The sequence below is a fragment of the Molossus molossus genome, unplaced genomic scaffold, assembly GCF_014108415.1.
Source record: "Molossus molossus isolate mMolMol1 unplaced genomic scaffold, mMolMol1.p scaffold_m16_p_22, whole genome shotgun sequence".
NCBI lineage: Eukaryota > Metazoa > Chordata > Mammalia > Chiroptera > Molossidae > Molossus > Molossus molossus.
The window spans coordinates 35,942,755-35,963,532 of record NW_023425358.1 but is presented as its reverse complement, the minus strand read 5'-3'; the positions used below and the strand labels follow the sequence as shown (position 1 = coordinate 35,963,532).

General features: G+C 53.7%; 1 protein-coding gene across 2 annotated transcripts in view; it reads right to left on the bottom strand.

Moving 5' to 3' along the window:
• DNAH10 (dynein axonemal heavy chain 10) overlaps positions 1–20,778 on the bottom strand; it is a 117,466-nt gene that overhangs the window by 17,905 nt on the left and 78,783 nt on the right. For both annotated transcript variants that reach the window (XM_036276565.1, XM_036276567.1), the window contains 14 exons: positions 20,180–20,299; positions 18,801–18,946; positions 17,192–17,344; positions 15,765–16,025; positions 14,091–14,263; positions 13,017–13,110; positions 12,336–12,503; positions 11,644–11,832; positions 8,331–8,502; positions 7,484–7,687; positions 6,859–6,939; positions 5,441–5,638; positions 4,324–4,485; positions 2,213–2,387 (listed from right to left, as the gene is read on the bottom strand). In XM_036276565.1, the coding sequence (XP_036132458.1) occupies positions 2,213–2,387; positions 4,324–4,485; positions 5,441–5,638; positions 6,859–6,939; positions 7,484–7,687; positions 8,331–8,502; positions 11,644–11,832; positions 12,336–12,503; positions 13,017–13,110; positions 14,091–14,263; positions 15,765–16,025; positions 17,192–17,344; positions 18,801–18,946; positions 20,180–20,299 (2,296 nt within the window). The remainder of the gene's footprint in view (positions 1–2,212; positions 2,388–4,323; positions 4,486–5,440; positions 5,639–6,858; positions 6,940–7,483; positions 7,688–8,330; positions 8,503–11,643; positions 11,833–12,335; positions 12,504–13,016; positions 13,111–14,090; positions 14,264–15,764; positions 16,026–17,191; positions 17,345–18,800; positions 18,947–20,179; positions 20,300–20,778) is intronic.

The window sequence follows — 20,778 nt, the reverse complement described above, 5'->3', positions numbered from 1 at the left end:
CTCCAAGGGCAGGTTTGCAGTCTCCTCCACTGGGTGCCAGCCCAGCCTCCTGGAACCTGACTGGCATCAGAATCATAGCGGGTGTCATTAAAATGCAAACCCAGGCCACCCCATGTGTCTCAATCAGTAGCTCAGGGTGGAGCCTGAGAATCTGCATTTTTAATTAGACCCTGGTGTAATTCCTCAGACTCAGTGGTAGCACTGTCATTATTACCATCACCATCTCACCATCATCACCACCACCACCATCACCATCACTATCATCATCATAACCATGTTCACCACCATCACCACCATCACCACCATCACCACCACCATCACCACCATCACCACCACCATCACCATCATCATCACCATCACTATCATCATCATAACCATGTTCACCATCATCATCACCATCACCATCATCACCATCATTACCCCCACCATCATCACCATCACTATCATCACCATCATCACCATCACCACCATCACCACCACCATCACCATCATCACCACCACCATCACCATCATCATCACCATCACTATCATCATCATAACCATGTTCACCATCATCATCACCATCATCACCATCACTATCATCATCATAACCATGATCACCGCCATTACCGCCGCCACCACCACCACCACCACCACCACCATCACCATTGTCACCATAACAGCTCATTTGATCCTCACAACAACTCTGATGTTGTGGGAACAATTTTTATCATCCACATTTTACAAACAAGAAAACTGCAGCACAGAGAGGTTAGGTGACTTGCCAAAGGTCACACAGCCAGTAAGAAGTGAAGCCATGCAGAAACATATTACCTTTTTAAAAAGTACTCCTTTTAGGGGTGAGCTGGGTGCCTGTCTCACACCTGTCTCAGGGTGACACAGGTACACCCTCTAATGGCAGGGAACACACATCAACCTCTCCACGTGGACCTGTGGAAACCACCTCCCCCTCGCGTTTTGGAGGACTCACAGCCCCCTCCCTCCAAATGAATTCTCTTCAAACTCCTTCCCAACTCTACTCTCACAAGGTCTTCATGATGCTGGCTTGGGAGCGGTGCCCAAAATGCACGTAAGCAGTAGCTGGACACCCCCCAGGCAATGTGCCCGCACAGCTGGGTCTGCATCTCTACTTCGCTCTGGCACCGCAGTGTGAGCTCCCAGCACAGGTCACTGCCATCTCACCGTCACTGGGACCACACCGCACAACTCGGCAGTGACGACTCCCTCCCAACAGTGGCATCCGCCGGCCTGCAAACAGCGCCAGGCCCGGCTCTGGAACAGCTACGCGTTCACTGATGAGCAGCAAGGGCACAGCCTTCAACAGAGAAGCTGCTCAGCCCTCAGAAGGGAGAGCCAGCGCCATTTCACCAGGACCACATAACGGAGTCACTGCCTGCCTGCGACCAGGGGTCTCTCCCGGGAGACCCGGCAGAGCACAGAGCCCGTCTGCAAACGAGGACACGATGGGGAGTGAGGAGAGAGCTGAGCTCCCTGAACCACTGCGACGTGTGTGGGGTCAGCAGCACAGAGACAGGGACAGGTGGACAGGACGGTGTTTCTTCCTGTTTCACCCACGGTGCTGACTTCCCCAGCGGGATTCCGTCAGCAGCGCCCGAGGGAGATCACGCCACATGGGGAAGAGCCGCCTGCTCACCCACACCAGCCCCTCTTCCTGACAGCACATGAGCCCTCTGGATGCAGGGGAAGGAGACATTTCACAGACTCATTTGCAAGGTGTCTGGGGCCACAACAAAGACCCATACTCTCCCCTCGGCGGGCAAGCCCACCTGGCGAGTAAGGATGAGAGCATCTCCACGGTCCCCTGCTGCTGACAGCTCCCTTCATGAGGAGGATGCACTCGCACTCTGGCCCTGCCCCCAGTGCATGCCCGTCAAGAGGACGGACGCGCAAAGCTCCACGACACCCTCGCAGCCCGAGCTGGAGCCCAGTGTCCTTGTGCAAGCCGGCTTTGGTTCAAGGCCAGCAGATCCTGCCACCTGCCAGCTGAGGGCCTGGGGCAGGCCACCTCGCCTCCCTGGACCCCACTTCCCTCGTTTTCAAAGGAAAACAGTAACAGTCCCCACCATGGAATGTGCCTAGCACAGTGACCAGCGCATGGTGAGGCTCCGTAAAGGCTGCACTGCCACGGTTATCACAGTTGCTTTCCGCAGTCACTCTGGGGACAAGCAGAGTTGGAAACGGCCATTGGTACCTGATCTCGGTCACATCCGACTTGTCCAGCTTCTGCAGCTCCAGCTTGGCGGCCTCCAGAATGGGCATGACCTCCGCCAGGGCGGTCTCGGCCTCGGCCTTCTCCAGCGCGATGATCTTGTTCTGCTCCTCTATCTCCATGGCTTTTTCTTCTGCCAACTTCTTCTTTTCCTCCGCTGCGGCAGGGGAGAGGTCATGAAGCTACTGGTGCCGGGAAGATGGACCGAGCTTTGGCCAGCACGGTGGCCTCAGGTGCTCCACAGAAGTCCTCATGGCACACCTGATCTCCAACACCCGCCATGTCCCACCCACTGCAGTCCCTGGACACCCCTAGGCCTGCTTGGCCAATGTGGCCGAGGACTCCAGGCTGCCCCCTCCCTGTTTCTGGCTCACTAGACCTCTCTGCCTTTTCAACACCTTTTCCGATGTTCTTTCGGGCCCAGCTCAAAAGGCCCCTGAGGCGGCCTGCCCTCTGCGGCTCTCGGTCTCATCTCTGCGTATCTGCCTCGCCACAGACCACGACCTGAGCGTGCACCTCTTCCCTGGCCTGCTGGCTGTCTGGTTCCGCCCACTGCACACCAGCATCTCCCGAGGGCTGTGGCTCCAGGGTCAGAATAGGGCCTGGCTCATAGTAGGTGTACTGGGTTGGATACGGCTCATAGTAGGTGTACTGGGTTGGATACTGCTCATAGTAGGTGTACTGGGTTGGATACAGCTCATAGTAGGTGTACTGGGTTGGATACTGCTCATAGTAGGTGTACTGGGTTGGATACGGCTCATAGTAGGTGTACTGGGTTGGATACGGCTCATAGTAGGTGTACTGGGTTGGATACGGCTCATAGTAGGTGTACTGGGTTGGATACTGCTCATAGTAGGTGTACTGGGTTGGATACGGCTCATAGTAGGTGTACTGGGTTGGATACGGCTCATAGTAGGTGTACTGGGTTGGATACGGCTCATAGTAGGTGTACTGGGTTGGATACTGCTCATAGTAGGTGTACTGGGTTGGATACAGCTCATAGTAGGTGTACTGGGTTGGATACTGCTCATAGTAGGTGTACTGGGTTGAATACTGCTGCCTCAAATTTTTAAAGGCTCCCCCAGAACCTCAGAATGTCACCTTATTTGGAAAGAGTATCTTTGTAGATGTAATTAGTTAACATGAGGTCATCCTGGATTAAAGTGGGCCCTAAATCCAATGACTGTGTCCTTTTAAGAAGGCCATGTGAGGACAGAGACACAGAGGGAAGGAGGTCCTGTGACATGAAGGCAGAGGTTGGAGTGGTGCATCTATAAGCCAAAGCATGCCCAGGACTGCTGACCACCAGAGCTGGGGAGACGAGGCAGGGGCCTCCCTGAAGCCTTTGGGGGGAGCCCAGCCCTGCTGACTCCTTCACTGCAGACTTCCAGCCGCCAGAGCAGAGAGAGAGTAAATGTCTATTTTCTAAGGCAATAAATACAGCAGGTGTTCAGTAAATGAATGCTGAATTCACTAGCATCTCCCAACGTGGCGTGCTCTCGGGATTAATTTTCACAGTCAACAAACGGACACTAATGGAGTGTCTGCAGTGGACAGAGAGACATTTCCACTCAGGTCAAACACTTAAGCCACTAGCTCAGGGCCCTCATGTGCAGGGTCTCCAGGATCACTAGGGGCTAGACACAAGCTCTGGGCCCTCATGTGCAGGGTCTCCATGATCACTAAGGGCTGGACACTAGCTCTGGGCCCTCATGTGCAGAGTCTCCATGATCACTAAGGGCTGGACACTAGCTCTGGGCCCTCATGTGCAGGGTCTCCATGATCACTAGGGGCTGGACACTAGCTCTGGGCCCTCATGTGCAGGGTCTCCATGATCACTAGGGGCTGGACACTAGCTCTGGGCCCTCATGTGCAGGGTCTCCATGATCACTAAGGGCTGGACACTAGCTCTGGGCCCTCATGTGCAGGGTCTCCATGATCACTAGGGGCTGGACACTAGCTCAGGAAAGACGGCCATCGAAGGGTCGAGGCGCCACGCTCGCCACCTACAGTGCTTCCCGGGGACGTCTCCCAGTGGGGCCTAGTCCCGCGGTGAGTGGGTGCCCCGCCCCCAGGGCTGGTCCCACGCGTGCCTATGGCCTTGTTGGAGATGATCTCCTCCAGCAGGGCCTCGCAGGCGGTGGACTTCTCGGCCAGCACGACCTTCTGCTCGGCCAGCTTCTGGTTCAGCTCGTCGAGCTGGATGGTGGCCTCCTTCAGCTTGTCCAGCCCGCCCTCCAGACGCTTGCACTGAGCTGAGGAAGGACAGCAGTACTCACCAGCGAGTGGGTGCCACCCCAGCACACCCAGGTGAGCATCCCAGTGGCCTCGATGCGTCTGGCCAACCCGGGCTCCCCGGGGGAGTCATTCCCGTGAGATGTCAAGCATCGCTCTGCCCCTCCAATGCCGTGCTGGGACAGCACCAACCAAAATGAACGTATTTCTAAAACAGCCTTCATTTAGCCAAGAGCCAGAGCACTTTTTAAAAAGCATTTTCCAACAAAAATGTGTGAAAGGCCCTGACCGGTGTGGCTCAGTTGGCTGGGCATTGTCCTGTGCACTAAAAGGTCACTGGTTCGACTCCTGGTCGGGGCACAAGCCCGGGGTGCCGTCTCAATCCCGGGGAGGGGGCGTGCAGGAGGCAGCCAATCGATGTTTCGCTCTCACATCGATGTTTCTCTTTCCCTCTCTCTTCCTCTCTTTCTAAAAATCAATAAAAAAATAATTTTTTTTTAAAGTGTAAAAGGACTAAAACCAAAATTTAGGTAGACATTAACTATAAGCTAAAATTTTAGGAGCGATTTAAAATTTTCCTCCCGTATTTCTGGTTATATTTTTTTATCTTTCTACAATATGTAAATGACTTGTGGAATTTTTTAAAGGCTCATATTTCTTCAATAACTAAATGAAAGTATTAAAAAGCAAAAGCTTGTTCCAACAGAGCACATTGCTGCTATCAAATATCTCTAACACGATGACAATTTAGCGATAAGAAAGTTCACAGCCCAACACAGAAACATAACAGCAAGGGCGTGCCAGGCCCTGCCACACAGGAGAACCCCTCTGAAATGCAAAACCCGAACTGAGTCTCGCGTTGCCTCGATCCCAATACATCTGACCTCACTGAGAAACATCTGCTCCAAGGAAAGGTCGGCGTTTGGATCGCCATAAATCATAACCATTTCTGTTAACCACTTGTTCCTGTCTTACCTATATTATACTGAGTTTTCTCATCCAGTAATTTCGAGTAGGTGTTAATGAAATCAAGGTAATTCTTGGGAGTTACATAGTTGCTGCGCCTCAACTTCTGCAGAAACTGTTTGCTGAATTCACCCACGGATTGGTGGACCAAAACCACGTGTGCTACCAGGTCCTCAATATTTTCTGCTTGGATCATGGAATTATTCCCTAAAGAGGAAGGAAGGAAAAACGTGCCTCTTAAAGACAGGAAAAGAGCAGTTCCTCAAAAAGTTGAATACAGAATCCCCGAAGGAGCCAACAATTCCGCTCCTAGGTATGCACCCAGAAGGACTGAAGAACGGACACAAGCACATTCTCATGTGCCCATGTTCACAACAGCACTAGTCACAGCAGCCGAAGCAGAAGTGACCCAAGTGTCCGTCAACAGATGACGGACACACGAAATGTGGTCCATCCACACAGTGGAAGGCTGCTCAGCCCTCCAGAGGAAGGGATGCCTGCCCTCTGCCACACTGGGATAACCCTCGGAAACACGCTCAATGAGAGATGCCAAGCACAAACCAACAAGCGCTGCATGACTTGACTTCCATGAAACACCTAGAACAGGCAGACTCATAGAGACAGAAAGCAGAATAGCGGTTACCAGGACCAGGGGGAGGGGGCAGGGACAGGGCATCGGGGTTGAATGAGACCGAGTTTCAGCGGCACAAGAGGAAAACAGTTCAGGACATGGATGGCGGTGGTGGTCGCACAACAATGCGAATGTACTGAATGCCACTGAATTGTCTGCTTAAAAATAGTTAAAATGGCAAATTTCATGTTCTATATATTTTATGACAATGAAAAAGACATGAACTGACTTGCTCTCTTATTTCGAAGACAAAAATTAACAACCACGGCTTAAGGTATTTGAGACCGTGAAGGGAATTCAGAGCTGACTGACCGTCAGTTCACCGAATGCCCTCCTCCAGGCGCCCTTTGGCCTGGGGTCAGCACAGTTTCCATAAGGAGTCCGACAGGAAGTGTGTGGCTTTCAGACTACATGGCCTCTCCTGTGATTACTCAGCTTTCGGTTGTAGCACAGAAGCAGCCATAGACGGTGTGTTTAGGAGCGAGTGAGTCTGTGTTCCAATAAAACTTTATTAACCACAACAAGCAGTGGGCTGCATTTGGCCTACAGGCCATGGTTTGCCAACTCCTGCTTTAAATGATACCTAATCAGTTGTTATCCTAAAGTGTGCTTGTCAGTCCTCTGGAATCTCTGGGGACTAAAACACAATATAAACTAAATAAACTAATAAAAACCAATCATGATCATGGGGGGTTAACAGTGAAGGAATCTACTGGACCAAAATTCAAAGTCGAAGAAGTGATAACAAATTGTGTTGTTGTAGCATTAATGTGGTCCCCACATTAGTGACACTTACCTAGAAATGACTTGGCAACTGCATGCAGGGCCTGGGGAGGCCAGGGCATGAACCAGTCAATGCCGGTGTTATTCACTAGACCTTGAAAACAAAGAGATGCACCAGATGACCCCTGTGCAACCCAAGACACTCAACACTGACACCACCTCCGGTGCCCAAGACGCATCACCAACAGCAGGTTTCTCAGCCTCAGCACTGCTGATGCCGGGGCCGAGAGTCCTGTGTGGGCAGTCTGTGCGCTGTAGGAGGCTTGGCAGCGGCCCTGGCCTCTGTCAACAAGACATCAGCAGTATCCTTGCCCCCTCTCCCCCCGACAACCAGAAACGCCCAGGACACTGCACCTTCCACAGGGCTGGCACACTTCTCCCAGCTGGAAGGGAGCAGAGAATGCTGCTGAACTCACTACGGGCCTTGCCTCAGGGGCACCACCCACCGTGGACAACACGAGGGTCTGCTGGCAACTGTGAGGGCAGAGCGGGGCTCACCCTACACTGCAGAGTCGTTTTCAACCCAACGACATGTCGTGTGTACCCTGCTGGTGGGACCTCGAGTCGGGCATTGCCCGCCAAGGCACACGCCCTGCTGAAGGGGGAACGCGGATTCGCTCAGCTCAGCTCAAGCGCACCTGGGAAATTTCTGCACCAGGTCCTCAGGGTGTCCCCTACAGGCGACATGCCCAGGACGATGTGCAGGTTATCGGCACTCTTGTTCACGAAGTACTGCCACACGGACTCCTTGGCCGGGCTCACCCCTTGCTTCAAGGCTTCTTGCCCGATCTGACCGAGGACAGACTCTTTCTCATCCTCTTGGAAAAGTGCAGGGACGATGCCTGGAGAGCAGAGGCCGGCCGGGTTTTCCAAGGCTCGGGCCACCCCTCCGGCACCGCGAAGACAAGCAGTGTCCCGGGAAGAGTCGGAGAGCAGGGCCGGGCTCCGACTCTGGGACCCAGGGCTCATCCCCCATTTTTTTGTTTTTTATCCTCACCTGGGGATATTTTTCTATTTATCTTCAGGAAAAGAGAGTGAGAGAAAAGGAGAGAGAGGAACATCGATGTGAGAGGGACACATCGACTGGCTGCCTCCCGCACGACCCCAAGCAGGCCGGGGATGAACCGCAACCGAGGTGCGTGCCCTTGGCCGGAATTGAACCTGTGGTCTTTTCACACCCTCCCTTTGAGCCCCAACCCCTCATCTGTGGACTGGGAATGGCAGCTGCGCCTGCGTGTCTGGGAGGGCTATCTTCAGCATCAAGCAGGGGCTCTCAGCTGGGGACAGTTTGGCCTCCCAAGAGACCCTGGTCAATGTCTGAAGACATTCTTGGTTGTCACGACTTATGTGGGGCGCTGCTAACGGCCTCTCGTGCTCTGGCCAGCACGCCTCTCCCGTGGGGAGCGAGGGCTAGCAGGCGTAACGCTCCTCGGCGGCGATGACGGGAGCACAGAGCCACAGGGCCGAGCCCCGGCCTCGCGGTACCTGAGGTCAGCATGTTGTTGATGAGCTCCAGGAAGCCCTCCTCGGCCACGTGGGCGTCCGTGAACAGGAAGATCATCATTTTGTTCTCGATGCCAAGCTTCAGGTAAAGGCTCTTCAGGTCTTCCCGGAAGTTGCTCTCGGAGTAGCCTCGGCTCAGAAGGATCTCAAACACCTGCCGACACGGAGCACAGCATTTGCCGGGACACCCCTTCCCCTGGTCCTCGTCTCTAGGCCTGTTCTACTTCCTCTCCAAGGAGGCAAGCTCCACCATGAATTTAGGCCCAAACTTTCTAATGTGAAATCTGGTGCCATGTATCAAAATTTTTTATAAAGCTCATACCCTTTAACTTGCCAATTTTCCACTTTCCTAAATGTGTGGGGTGGGGGCATACAGTCAAGATGGCCAGTAGGTAAACGCGGCATCGCCTCCTCCCACAAGCACATCAAAATTACAACTAAACTACAAAACAACCATCCTTCAGAACCACCTGAAATCGAGCTGAATGGAAGTCCTACAAGAAGGAATACTAAAGAAGCCACATGGAAACTGGTAGGCGGGCCAAGGCGTGGACGGGCTGGGCCCACACCCACGTGTGGCGGATAAAAATCAGGAGGACACCTCGGCTGGGAAGGTCCTCCCTGAGGACTGAGGGGTCCCCATCCCACACCAGGTGCCCCGCTCAGGGTCCCAGTGCCAGGAAGAAAATCCCCATCACTTCTGGCTGGAAAAACCAGCGGGAACTGAGGCTGAGGGAGGCTGAGGGAGGCTGAGGCTTCTCGAGCCCCAGGCAGCTCCTCTTAAAGGGCCCGTGCACGGACTTACTCAGACTTGCTCCCGACGTGCTGGCAGAGGCCCTGGTTCCCTTGGTGAGCCCTTCCCGGGGGCGGCAGACGGCCGCCATCTCTGGGACTCCAGCAACCTGGCTCACACTGGTTGCCCCGCCCTGGTGATTCCCAGAGGCCCCACCCCACCCAACTTTCAGGCCCACCCAAGCTATTTCCAATGGCTTTACCATAGGATTGGCCTGTCTTGGGTCCTGCTTTGGATTTTCCTGAAATCTGTCCAACAGGCAGCATCTGGTCTCAACAAGCCCCGTGCCTCTCACTAAGTGGCCCCAGTCCTGGCACTAGAAGCAGCCAGCCTTGGTCCACAACTTGGCTTTTCCTGGGCACCTCCAAGCCCAGCACAAGAAGCAGCCACTAGCAGATCACTTTGTAGCTTATGCCTGGTGGCCCGGGTAGAACACAGGCAGTGGCTGACCTTGCCCCAGAGCCAGCACACCCAGTGGACAGCTTCAGGTCACATTGAAGCACCACCACCCAACCATCCCCACAAGTGACGCACTCAATGAGTGGACTCAGTGGGTACCAGAGCCCTGCTGAGTAAGTCTTGCTTTGTGTAGTGGGCCCCTGCACAGGTGACCCTGCAAGGGAGTCAGAGGTTGGTGGCTAATGGGCACAGCCAGTCCTTACAGCTGATCAGCCTCAGTAAATCCCTCCCATTGACTGCCAACAGCAATCAAGACTCAATTACAACAGAAGGGTGTACAGTCCGCACTAGGGGTGCACCTCGAGGGCCTAGCTGGGGTGATGAGGGAGGCTGTGCCACTGGACCCTACAGGACACCTACACCCATAGGCCCCCCTACAGAGCCTAGGAGACATAGCAACTCTGCCTAATACAGAAACAAACACAGGGAAGCAGCCAAAATGCGGAGACAAAAAACATGTCCTAAATGAAAGAAAAGAACAAAATTCCAGAAATAGAACTAAACAAAATGGAGATAAGCAATCAATCTGATGAGTTCAAGACACTGGTTATAAGGATGCTCAGGGAACTTAAGGAGAACTCCAAGGAACTTAAGGAGAACTCCAAGGAACTCAGTGAGAACATTAACAACATAAATTTCCCAGGCAAGAAAAAACTAAAGGAGCTCATCACCACCAAACCAAAAGAGTATTACATAAAATGTTGAAGGGTCTTCTTGAAGGAGAAGAACAACAAAAATATAAACAATAAAATGACAATTAATACATATCTATCTACATTTGAATCTACAAACAAAATGAGCAAGCAGAAGCAAACAGACTCGTTGATACAGAGAACTTTTTGCTGGTTGCCAGATGGGCAGGGGCTGGGGAGATGGATGAAAAAGATGAAGGAATTAAGAAGTACAAATTGGTTATTAGACTGATGGACCTCAGGGGGAAGTAGGGAGGGAGGGCGGGATGAGATTAAGAAGTTCTACACACATATGCATAAGCAATGGACACAGACAACAGTGTGGGAAAGGCCGGAGGGGGGTGGGTTTGGGGAGGAGGGGGTCAATGGGGGAAAAAGAGGGATGTACAATGGTCAGGCGCTTTGGAAAACAATCTGGCGGTTTCTCAAATGATTAAACACAGAACTGCTATAGGACCCAGCGATTCCACTCTGAGGTGTGTATCGCAGAGAAATGAAAACATGTCGACACAGACACTTGTGCATGAATGTTTCTAAGCGTTGTTTGTAGCAGCTGAAAGGTGAGCAGCACCCAAGTGCCCCCGGTGGATGAGCAGGTAAACAAAGCGCAGTCTGTGCACACGATGGAAGACAACTGAGCCCGAAACACGGTGCAGCACTGAGTACGGAGGAACATGATACCCCGAGATGCAAGAGAAGCCTGCAAGCCACGTGCCAAGTGACAGATACTGCCACAAAAGACCACGTGACATGCTCCCACTTCTGTGAAACGTGCAGAATGGGAAAGTCGGTTGAAACAGAAAGTAGATTGGTGGTTTCTTAGGGCTGGGGCGCAGGAAGAGAGAGGGATACTGGCTACAGGGCATGGGGTTTCTTTCTGGGGCGATGACTATGTTCTAAAGCAGACTGGTGATGGTTGTATGTGTCTAGGACTCTATACTTTGAATGGGCGGACTGCACGGTCTACGAGTTAGATCTCAGTAAAGCTGGTTTCTAAGGAGAGTCTAATGGCCCAGGACTGGGCGTGCTCGTCAGACCCAGCCGTCAGCACACTGCCAACCTGATCGCGGGCCCGTGAGGGTTTGGGCCCAGCCCTCCTCCACCCAGTGCACATCACCAGCCACGGGGGCCACTTGTGTTTGACTCTCAAACTTGATGTAGTCTCCATTTCAAAAACAATGCAAGAACTAGACAGATGCTTCAAGGCACAGGTAAAATAACACTGAGCCCCACAAACGCCATGTCACACTGAACGCCACATGGACTGGTTACAGATTGCCCAACACTGCATGAACCGCCACAGCAGAGGCCGGCACGGCACACCTGCTCCTGGCACGGGAGGTCACCTCACCTCATAGCCAGCCGTGTAGGCGGCCAGCCTGGCCAGGGACTGCTTCCCCGAGCCCCCGACGCCCACCAGCAGGGCATGGCCGCGGTCCATGCGGATGATGCGGTGCACGCGCGTCAGGTGCTCCAGAGCATCGTCGAAGAGGACCAGGTTCATCCTGCTGTTGCTTTCATTGTACTCCTCAAGGATTTCCTGCATCAAAACAATTTCAAAGAGTCCCTGGGTCTCAAGAGGCAGACTCTTTCCTTCTATCCAGGAGGGGTTAAGAATGGAGGAGCCCCCTGGCCGGTGTGCTCAGCAGTTAGAGCATCGGCCCGCAGACCAATGAGTCGCAGGTTCAGTTCCGGTCAAGGGCAAGTACCTGGGTTGCAGGTTCAATCCCTGGCCCTGGCTGGGGTCATGCAGGAGGCAACCAGTCCACGTGTCTCCCTCACATGGATGTTTCTCTCTCTCTCTCGTCCCCTCATTTCCACTCTATCTAAAAGAAGCAATCGCCCTGGCTGGTTTGGCTCGGTGGTCAGAGCATTGGCCCACAGATCACAGAGTGCCGGGTTCGGTTCCCACACCTGTGTTTAGCAAATCCTCAGGTCATCCCCATGCCCCGTAGGACTGGACTGGACATGAGCCCACATTCAGAGCCCGGAGCCAGAGGCACAGGGGTTCTGACCCATGGCTGGAGGAGGGGGCCTGTGCACCTGGAACAGAGCCTTGGCGGCCTCGTAGTCCTGGATGTCCTCATAGACGCGAGCCTCATCTTCACGGAGCGCCATCCGGAAGTCCCCAAACAGGATGGGGTCCCTTAGCACCGCCTCTGCATCGCCGCTGAAGTGCTCCGTGACCAAGCCTTCTATGTGGTCTTGTACCTGACGACATCAGAGCACTTAAGGACCCAGACTCAACAATACACATGTGCTAGACACTTGTCAGGACAAAAAGTACGTGCTAGGACCTTCTGCCTCACCTCTGACTGCTTTCCCCTATTGCTACAAGGCAGTTCCCCACCCTCCTTCACCTGCTGACTGCCGCCTTTAGTGTCTATTTCCTACATAAAAGTATGTGCTAGGGCCTTCTGCCTCACCTCTGACTGCTTTCCCCTATTGCTACAAGGCAGTCCGTCCACCCTCCTTCACCTGCTGACTGCCGCCTTTAGTGTCTATTTCCTACATAAAAGTACGCGCTAGGGCCTTCTGCCTCACCTCTGACTGCTTTCCCCTATTGCTACAAGGCAGTTCCCCACCCTCCTTCACCTGCTGACTGCCGCCTTTAGTGTCTATTTCCTACATAAAAGTACATTGGTTTTTTATGCTCTTTTTTTCACCCAGAGGAGAATTCTGTGGTCAGAGCTTTGCTCTGCCAGTCGGGTCTGATGTACTGACCAGTTGCTTGTCTGCTTCGTTGATCAGTCGGTCATGGAAGACTCTCAGACACTCGTTCCTCCAGACTCTCACCATCTGGGCCACCGTCTGGAACCTACGTGATGGAAGGGGACGGTCAGCCACGACGGCATCTGGAGGGGAGCGGGCTGAGCGCTCCTGCTGCAGACGGTTCCCAGGTGCAGAGGAGGACACCACCTCTAGGCCCCTCCCTCTGGGCTCACACTAATGAGATTCAATGAAAGCTAACAAAGACCATAAAGTCATGGTCTATAACTTATCTTCCTGTAGGGAAGAGGACATTGTCTACAATAACAAATGTGACACAAAACCAGCCTCGACACTGCCCTGCGGCTGGAGGACCTGAGTCTACACCAGTATCGGGGCCGCTCTTTCTAAGAGCCAGCTCCATCCAGCCCAGATACGGAGCTTTCTCCTGTTTCTGGCAAATAGCCCTCACTCCACCCCAATACCTGGAGCTGCCCTCTCCTAAACTGCCCTCCAAACACTTCCAGGGCACCCGAGAGTCAGTTTGGGTAGGTGAAAGCCCTCAACCCATTTGCATGATGCAGACTCGTAAGGTGAACCTACGCCTGCAAGTGAACCTGTGCCTGCGCAGGTTAGAGTGTACATTATGTAAACACACGAACACGTCTAGTTTGAAAGAGAAAACCTGTGTACCCAGACTTAAACCCCTCTGTCCTCTGTGCTCACTTCCCCCAAAGACACACGTACTATCACCCATTTTAACTGGAAACAGTTCAGTCACATGAGCGGAAGGCCACGGCAGAACGGCAGAACGAAGAGTGAGAGGCCAGCAACGCTGCCCCCCGAATGGACGCACGTCCGAGGGTCCACTCTGCCCCTCTGGTCCCACCTGCCTTCAACGCAAGGGCTTACAAGGCAGCAGGCCTTAAGCCAAGCATTTAGCTCTTTTCTTCATTTAATGTAAACAGGAAGATACTGGGTAACTCCCTGGTACGCTGACCGAAGGAACTCGTCAGTCAGTCCTCTGTCTCACAAGAGCAAGAAGAGCCGTTGCTACGAGCACCACTTCGTGGGACGAAGCGAACTCACCGCTCGGGTTTCGTGAGCACCAGCCCGTGAAACACCCTGGAGAGATCGCGCAGGTTGAAGATGTAGTGGAACTTGGACGGAGTTGGGGGCAGGTCCTGCACGATTTTTGTGTAAAGCGTCAATGTGCACTGTGTTAACTTGTCACTCATGGCTGTGATGCTCTCATGAAACACCTGGGAAATGAAAAAGCCCCTCACATGTCTATCAGTGGATAAGTAGATAAGCAAACTGCGGTCCCTGCACACCAGGGAATATTACTCGGCCATGAATAGAAACGAAGCACTCACACCGCACCATGGGGATAATCCTCGAGAACATGATGCTCAGTGAGAGAAGCCAGTCTGAGGCCACATGCTGTGTGGTCTCATTCACAGGAAATGTCCAGGTTTGGAAAATCCGTGAGACAGAAAACAGATCTGTGGTTGCCAGGAGTGGGAGCGTGGTGTGGAATGACTGCTTTGGAGGTAATGAGAATACCCTGGAACTAAACAGTGGTGATGGTTGTAAACCATTGTGAATGTACTAAATGCTGCTGAATTCTATACTTTAAAATGGTTAGAATAACTAATCTTATGTTATGTGGGCTTTACCATAGTTTTTTTTGCATTTATCTTCAGATAGAGAGGGAGGAAGAGAGAAAGAGAGAAACATCGATGTGAGACACACACATCAAGTGGCTGCCACCCACACCACTCCAACTGGGGCCGGGAACAAACTGCAACCGAGGTACATGCCCTTAGCAGGAACCGAACCCGGGGCTCTCTGGTCTACGGGCCGACGCTCTAACTGCTGAGCCAAACTGGCCAGGGCACCATAATTTTTTAAGAGGCGATAAAAAAAACATTAAAAGGGAAACTCATCATCTGGTCTACTTCCTTCTCCCCAGATTATCACACTGACGGACAGGTCAGTGCCACGTGAACCAGCTCTCGGGATGAGTTTTCCTGGTATAGACCACACCGTTTTGAAAGCAAATGCCTTGAGGTGGGGCATGAACAGGCCAGGTGCCCGCAGTCCTACTGATCCCACCTGGCCAGTCCACACTTTGCCTTTCCCACCTGGCCCCTGAAGACCCGAGCATGCAAGCCCCATTTAGAAGGGAATGCCGGGGTCAGAGCGCCAGTGTTCAGATGATTGGGTTCGTTCGTGGGGGCCAAGCATTTCATCATCATAACAGCAATAACTAACTAGTCCCTAATGAGCATCTGCCAGGTGCTGGGCACTGGCCCCCACACACAACACACTCTTCTCCCCTTTCGTTCCCCCAAACCCAGCGAGGTGGGGACCATCATTTCCCCTGCTCCAGATGCGAAGGGGGCCTCGGAGAGCCCCAGGGACTCAAGGAGCAGCACAGGGGCCCTGCCCGATCCCTGCTGTGACTCGGGGCCACGCCCTGACTCCTGTGGCCCACGGTGCTCTCTGCGGCTGGGCCCCTTGCTTCACAGAAATGTATTTTATATTTTATGACTGCATGGCATAGAGACGAATACAATTTAGGGTGGATTACATTCATTTTTCCTCCTGGTTTTGCAAGACATTAAACCGCACCCACAGGCCGCTAACAGTGCCGCGAGCTGCGGACGCTGCGCCAGCCGCACCCAGTGCCCACGCGGGCCTCACGCACCCCCACGGCCCCGGAGACCCCGCCCGTCAGACTGCTAACTACGGTCTTACCGAGGTGTGGCCTTTCAGGATGGAGAAGTAAATGAGATGCAGAGACTCCTCGGAAGGAAACGGAACGTTGAAGACGTTGAACAGCGAGATGAACCTCGGGTCCACCTCATTGCGGCCGCCCCCAGCTTTCCCCATGGCGGCGATGAAGCCGAGGTCGCGAACGCTCTTGCAGTTCAGCTCCTTCCCGCGGTCGTACAGGTAGCCTCTTTCCAGCAGCAGTTTCAGCAGGGCGATGGGCTGCTGTGTGCCGTACTCGTCCACCTCGGTGTGGAGAGAAGAAAGTGATCACAACCCGAGAGCGGGGCTCAGCAGAGCCTTGGTGGACCCTCTCTCCTCGCCTCCCTCAGAGCACTCGGGGTTCAGGCCGCCGGCTTCCCCACGCTCGCCGCTGTGTGCTCCTTTGCGGTGACCCCCTCACTGGACTGTAAGCTCTGGGAGGGCAGGGACCATACACGTTTTGCTCATCACTGCACAGCACGAGCCACAGCAGGTGCTCAGTAGATGTATGTTAATTGGATGTATGGATGGATACAAGAAAGGATGGATAAACGGATGGATGGATGTACAAATAGATGAATGATAAGCGGGTATGTGGATAGACAGATGGATGAACGGATGGATGGACACTTGGATGGATGCATATATGCATGGATGGATGGATGGATCCTGGTTTTCCACAAAATCCTTTTAGAAGACAGATTTTCAGGTAAAAAATGGTTTTGTAGAAATGTATAAATTTGCCCTGGCCGGTTTGACTCAGGTTGGAGCATCGGCCTACAGGCCAAAGAGTCGCAGGCTCAATTCCAGTCAAGGGCACGTACCTCGGTTGCTGTTCAGTCCTGGCCCTGGTTGGTGTCGTGCGGGAGGCGATGGCTGTGTCTCTCTCACATCGGTGTTTCTCTCTCTCCCTCTCCCTATCTGACGATAAATGGAAAAATATCCTCGGGTGAGGATTTAAAAAAAAAAAAGAAATGTATAAATTTAAATTCCAGTACTAAGAAACTGCAACTCTCAGGTTCTGGCCCCAGAAACACACCCATCATGCACACGCAAGTCCCCCTCCGTGGGAAGTCCAGAGGAATTCTTGGGAAGAGTCTGCCCTACGCTCCCATGTTTATGGGCTGAGAACAGCGCAATCACCTAAAGTATGGTTCATCTGAAAACCAGTCACTTGGACACATGCTGGACGTAGTCAGACGCTGACCTCTGCCTGCTTTACTCTTTTGAGGAACCGAGGACACAGTCGCTAAGGGAAAAGGCCGCTGTATAGAGCGTCCCAGTGACCCTGTCTCCCAAGCTCGCTCCCATTCTGTGCCCTGTAGGCACCATACAGAAGACAGACAGGTGTTCTCACACGCGGGCTCCACGCAGCCACGCCGACACAGCACCCGCCCCGCCCTGCTGCCCGCCCCTGGGCCTCCCACTACCCTTGGCATGTTCATGTCGTCCATGAAGATCAGAAGGCGTTTTCCCATGGGGGGGCCATAAGTGTCTTTGGTTCGTTTCTCCACGTTCGCTTCTAAATTTCTCTGGATATCCAGGGATGTGGTGCGGGAAGAGAAGTTGACCATTAACACAATCTGAAACAGAAGGACGATTCCAAAAGGTGGTCTTTTCTTCTCGGTATTGGCAGTAAATGTTTGTCCATAAGCTGCCATGTCTTCTACAAATTCACTGTATCTGTACTCACGTTTTTATAAACCAATGTGTCTGCACTTCATTCTTTTTTAAGTGCTAAAGGCAGAATCACCTTTCCTGGCAGGCTGTGTGCGGCAATCGCGAGCGGCCGCATGGGAGCCTTGGGGACAACGGGGACCGGGGGGGCACCATTCTAGCGAGGTGGCCTCCAGGAGGTCATCTCACCTTCCTGAGCCTCGTGTCCTCGCTTGCAGGATGAGCATAATAAAGTCTGCTTGGACTACTCACAGGGTGCTCGCATCATGAGATGAAGCGCACGAAGGCACAGGCGACGTGACAAAGCAACATTCAAACCAAGTCCCTATCACACCCACTGTGTCTTCCTAAGTGGGTCACGAGAGCACGGCCAGCTGGTTCCATCTGTGGAACAACGGCTGAGAGGAAGGGAGGGAGACCCCAGGTCCCAGAGGGGGAGCATGTCCTCCTGCACGAGGACTCAGGGCCCCTCACTGGGCTCCTCAGAACTGCTGAGAGTCCCTGGATCAGTGACCCTGACACTAAGGTATCAGAGTCGCCGAGTGGGCTTGAGCCACACAGCGGGATGGGCCCCATCTGTCTCCAATTCGGTAGATCTGGGGTAGATGAAGCAAGTGTTCAGGAGATGCTGCTGGTCTAGAGGACCCCTGCCCAAGGTGACACCCTCCAACTAAAGCACCCCGAGTGTGCGTGCACACGAGCTGTACAGGTAGAAGCTGAATGTGACCTCCTGACCGTGAACGTATGCAGAGGGGCCTTATTGTGCCCATAAGCACCAGCGGCCGAGTCCGGGCAGAGGGGCACTATGGAGGGGCCTTCTGAACACAGCCTCCCTTTGCCTGACTCCACAAGCTTGCAGCTCCCTCTGGCTGTGAGCATCCCTCCTGTGCTCTCCGCAATGACATCCTGAGGCTCGAGCCCTGGCCGGTTTGGCTCAGCGGTTAGAGCATCAGCCTGTGGACCAGAAAGTCCCGGGTTCGATTTTAGCCAAGGGCACATACCTCAGTTGCAGTTCGTCCCCAGCCCCAGTTGGGGTCATGTGGGTGGCAACCAATCGATGTCTTTCATACATCAATGTTTCTCTCTCTCTCTCTCTCCCTCCCTCCCTCCCACTCTGTCTAAAGATAAATGTAACAATATCCTCGGATGAAGATTAAAGAGGAAAGCTCCATAACCTGTGTTTGCACCAGGACGAGCGAGCTTGGCCTCCAGGGCCGTGCAGCCCAGCCGCCCCCCCAAGGCCGCTGTGCACCAGGACGAGCGAGCTTGGCCTCCAGGGCCGTGCAGCCCAGACCCCCCCCAAGGCCGCTGTGCACCGGCTGACGCCGCCTCCGTGCGATGCCAGTGCAGACACTGACTTACGTTAGTCTCTTGGTTCATGTTTTTGAGGAAGTTCTGGGTAGTGGCCGTCTTCGAGGTGCCAGACTCACCAACCAAAATAACGGGCTGCTTAATCCTGACCATCCGCTCCAGCACCCAGGTGGTGCGGGCCGTGTCCACCGTGTGAACTGCGGGACAGATTGCGTGGGAGCGTCAGAGACGCCAGAGGGGGTTGTATCCACTGTGTGAACTGCGGGACAGATTGCGCGGGAGCGTTCGGCAACCTGGAGTTTCACAAAAGCGCATAAGCCCCATAAAAAGTGTCAGCAAAAACCTGACATGTGACCCTAAAAAATGTACGGATAGGCCCAGGCTGGTTTGGCTCAGTGGTTAAAGCATCCCCCTGCAGACAAAAGAGTCGCGGGTTCGATTCCGGTCAAGTTTTTTTTTAATTCTTTTTTTTTTATCCTCACCAGAGGACATTTTTCCAGATGGAGTGGGAGGGACAGAGAGAGAGAAACATCGATGTGAAAGGGACACATCGAGTGGCTGCCACCCGCACGACCAACCAGGGCCGGGGACAAACTGCAACCGAGGTACGTGCCCTTAGCGGGAACCGAACCGGGTCTCTCTGGACCACAGGCCGACGCTCTAACCGCTGAGCACACCGGCCAGGGCCCGGTCAAGTGTCTAATTTCCACTGCTTCCTGCGAAGAGGTGCCCTCCCCCGTGACAGCAGCACTGCGCCTGCTGCGTGCGGAGCTCGGCCCTTCCCCGTGAGAGCAGCACCGCGCCTGCTGCGTGCAGAGCTCGGCCCTTGGGGCCCCAGGCAGCCAGAGGCTCAGCAGAGCGACGTCGGTGGACACTTTTCGAGGCAGCACCTCTCACGAAACGCTGCCCCGTTTGTTCTCCTTCTGTTCGTCCCTCCCACACCCAGACAGCAGCACGGCTGAAAGGAGAGCATGGGAATGCGAGGGCCATCGGAGCAGCGTCCAGGCGCCAGACCATGGTCAGGATCGGCCTGCCCGGGGAAAGTGCCGAGTCGCAGACATCTGAAGATGCTCAGAGCCAGCAGCCTTGAAAGGAATCAAAGCGCCACCCTCGCCAGGCCGGTGGGGCTCAGTGGGCTGAGCGTCGTCCCCTGGACTGAGAGGTCCTGGTTCCATTCCCAGTCAGGGCACGTGCCCGGGTTGCGGGTTCGATCCACACTAGGGGGTGTGCAGGAGGCAGCTGATCAATGTTTCTCTCTCACATGGATGTTTCTATCTCTCTCTCCCTTCCTCTCTCTAAAAAAATAAAAATAAAAATCAATGAAAATAATTTTTTTTTTTAAAAGTGCCACCCTCTTGGCAAGGCTTCTCCCAACCAGCTGTCTGGGTGGAACCCGAGTGCCCAGGAGCAGGGGCTTGGTGCTCACTTACCCAGGATTTCGATAAACTTCCTCTCGTGGGAGTGAACGTATTCTGGAACTAAGTTACTCCATGGTATCCATTTCTTCTGTGCAGGATCAAAATGAAAGTCGTACAAGGTTGGGAGCTGACCTGCAGTGAATAATGGTCCCTCTCACTGGATCAGACATGGAAATACAGGGTCAGCTCCAGCTGCTCTAACGCTGCCTGTTCCCCGGACAGCAGCTGCACTGAGGACTGTGAACTCACACCGCTCATTCTAAAGACACTCGCTGGGCACGCTGCACGACGACCACACACTCTGCCAGGTGCGTACTGAGGACTGTGAACTCACACCGCTCATGCTCCAGACAGACACTCGCTGGGCACGCTGCTCGACGACCACACACTCTGCCAGGTGCGTACTGAGGACTGTGAACTCACACCGCTCATGCTCCAGACACTCGCTGGGCACGCTGCTCGACGACCACACACTCTGCCAGGTGCGTACTGAGGACTGTGAACTCACACCGCTCATGCTCCAGACACTCGCTGGGCACGCTGCTCGACGACCACACACTCTGCCAGGTGTGTACTGAGGACTGTGAACTCACACCTCTCATGCTCCAGAC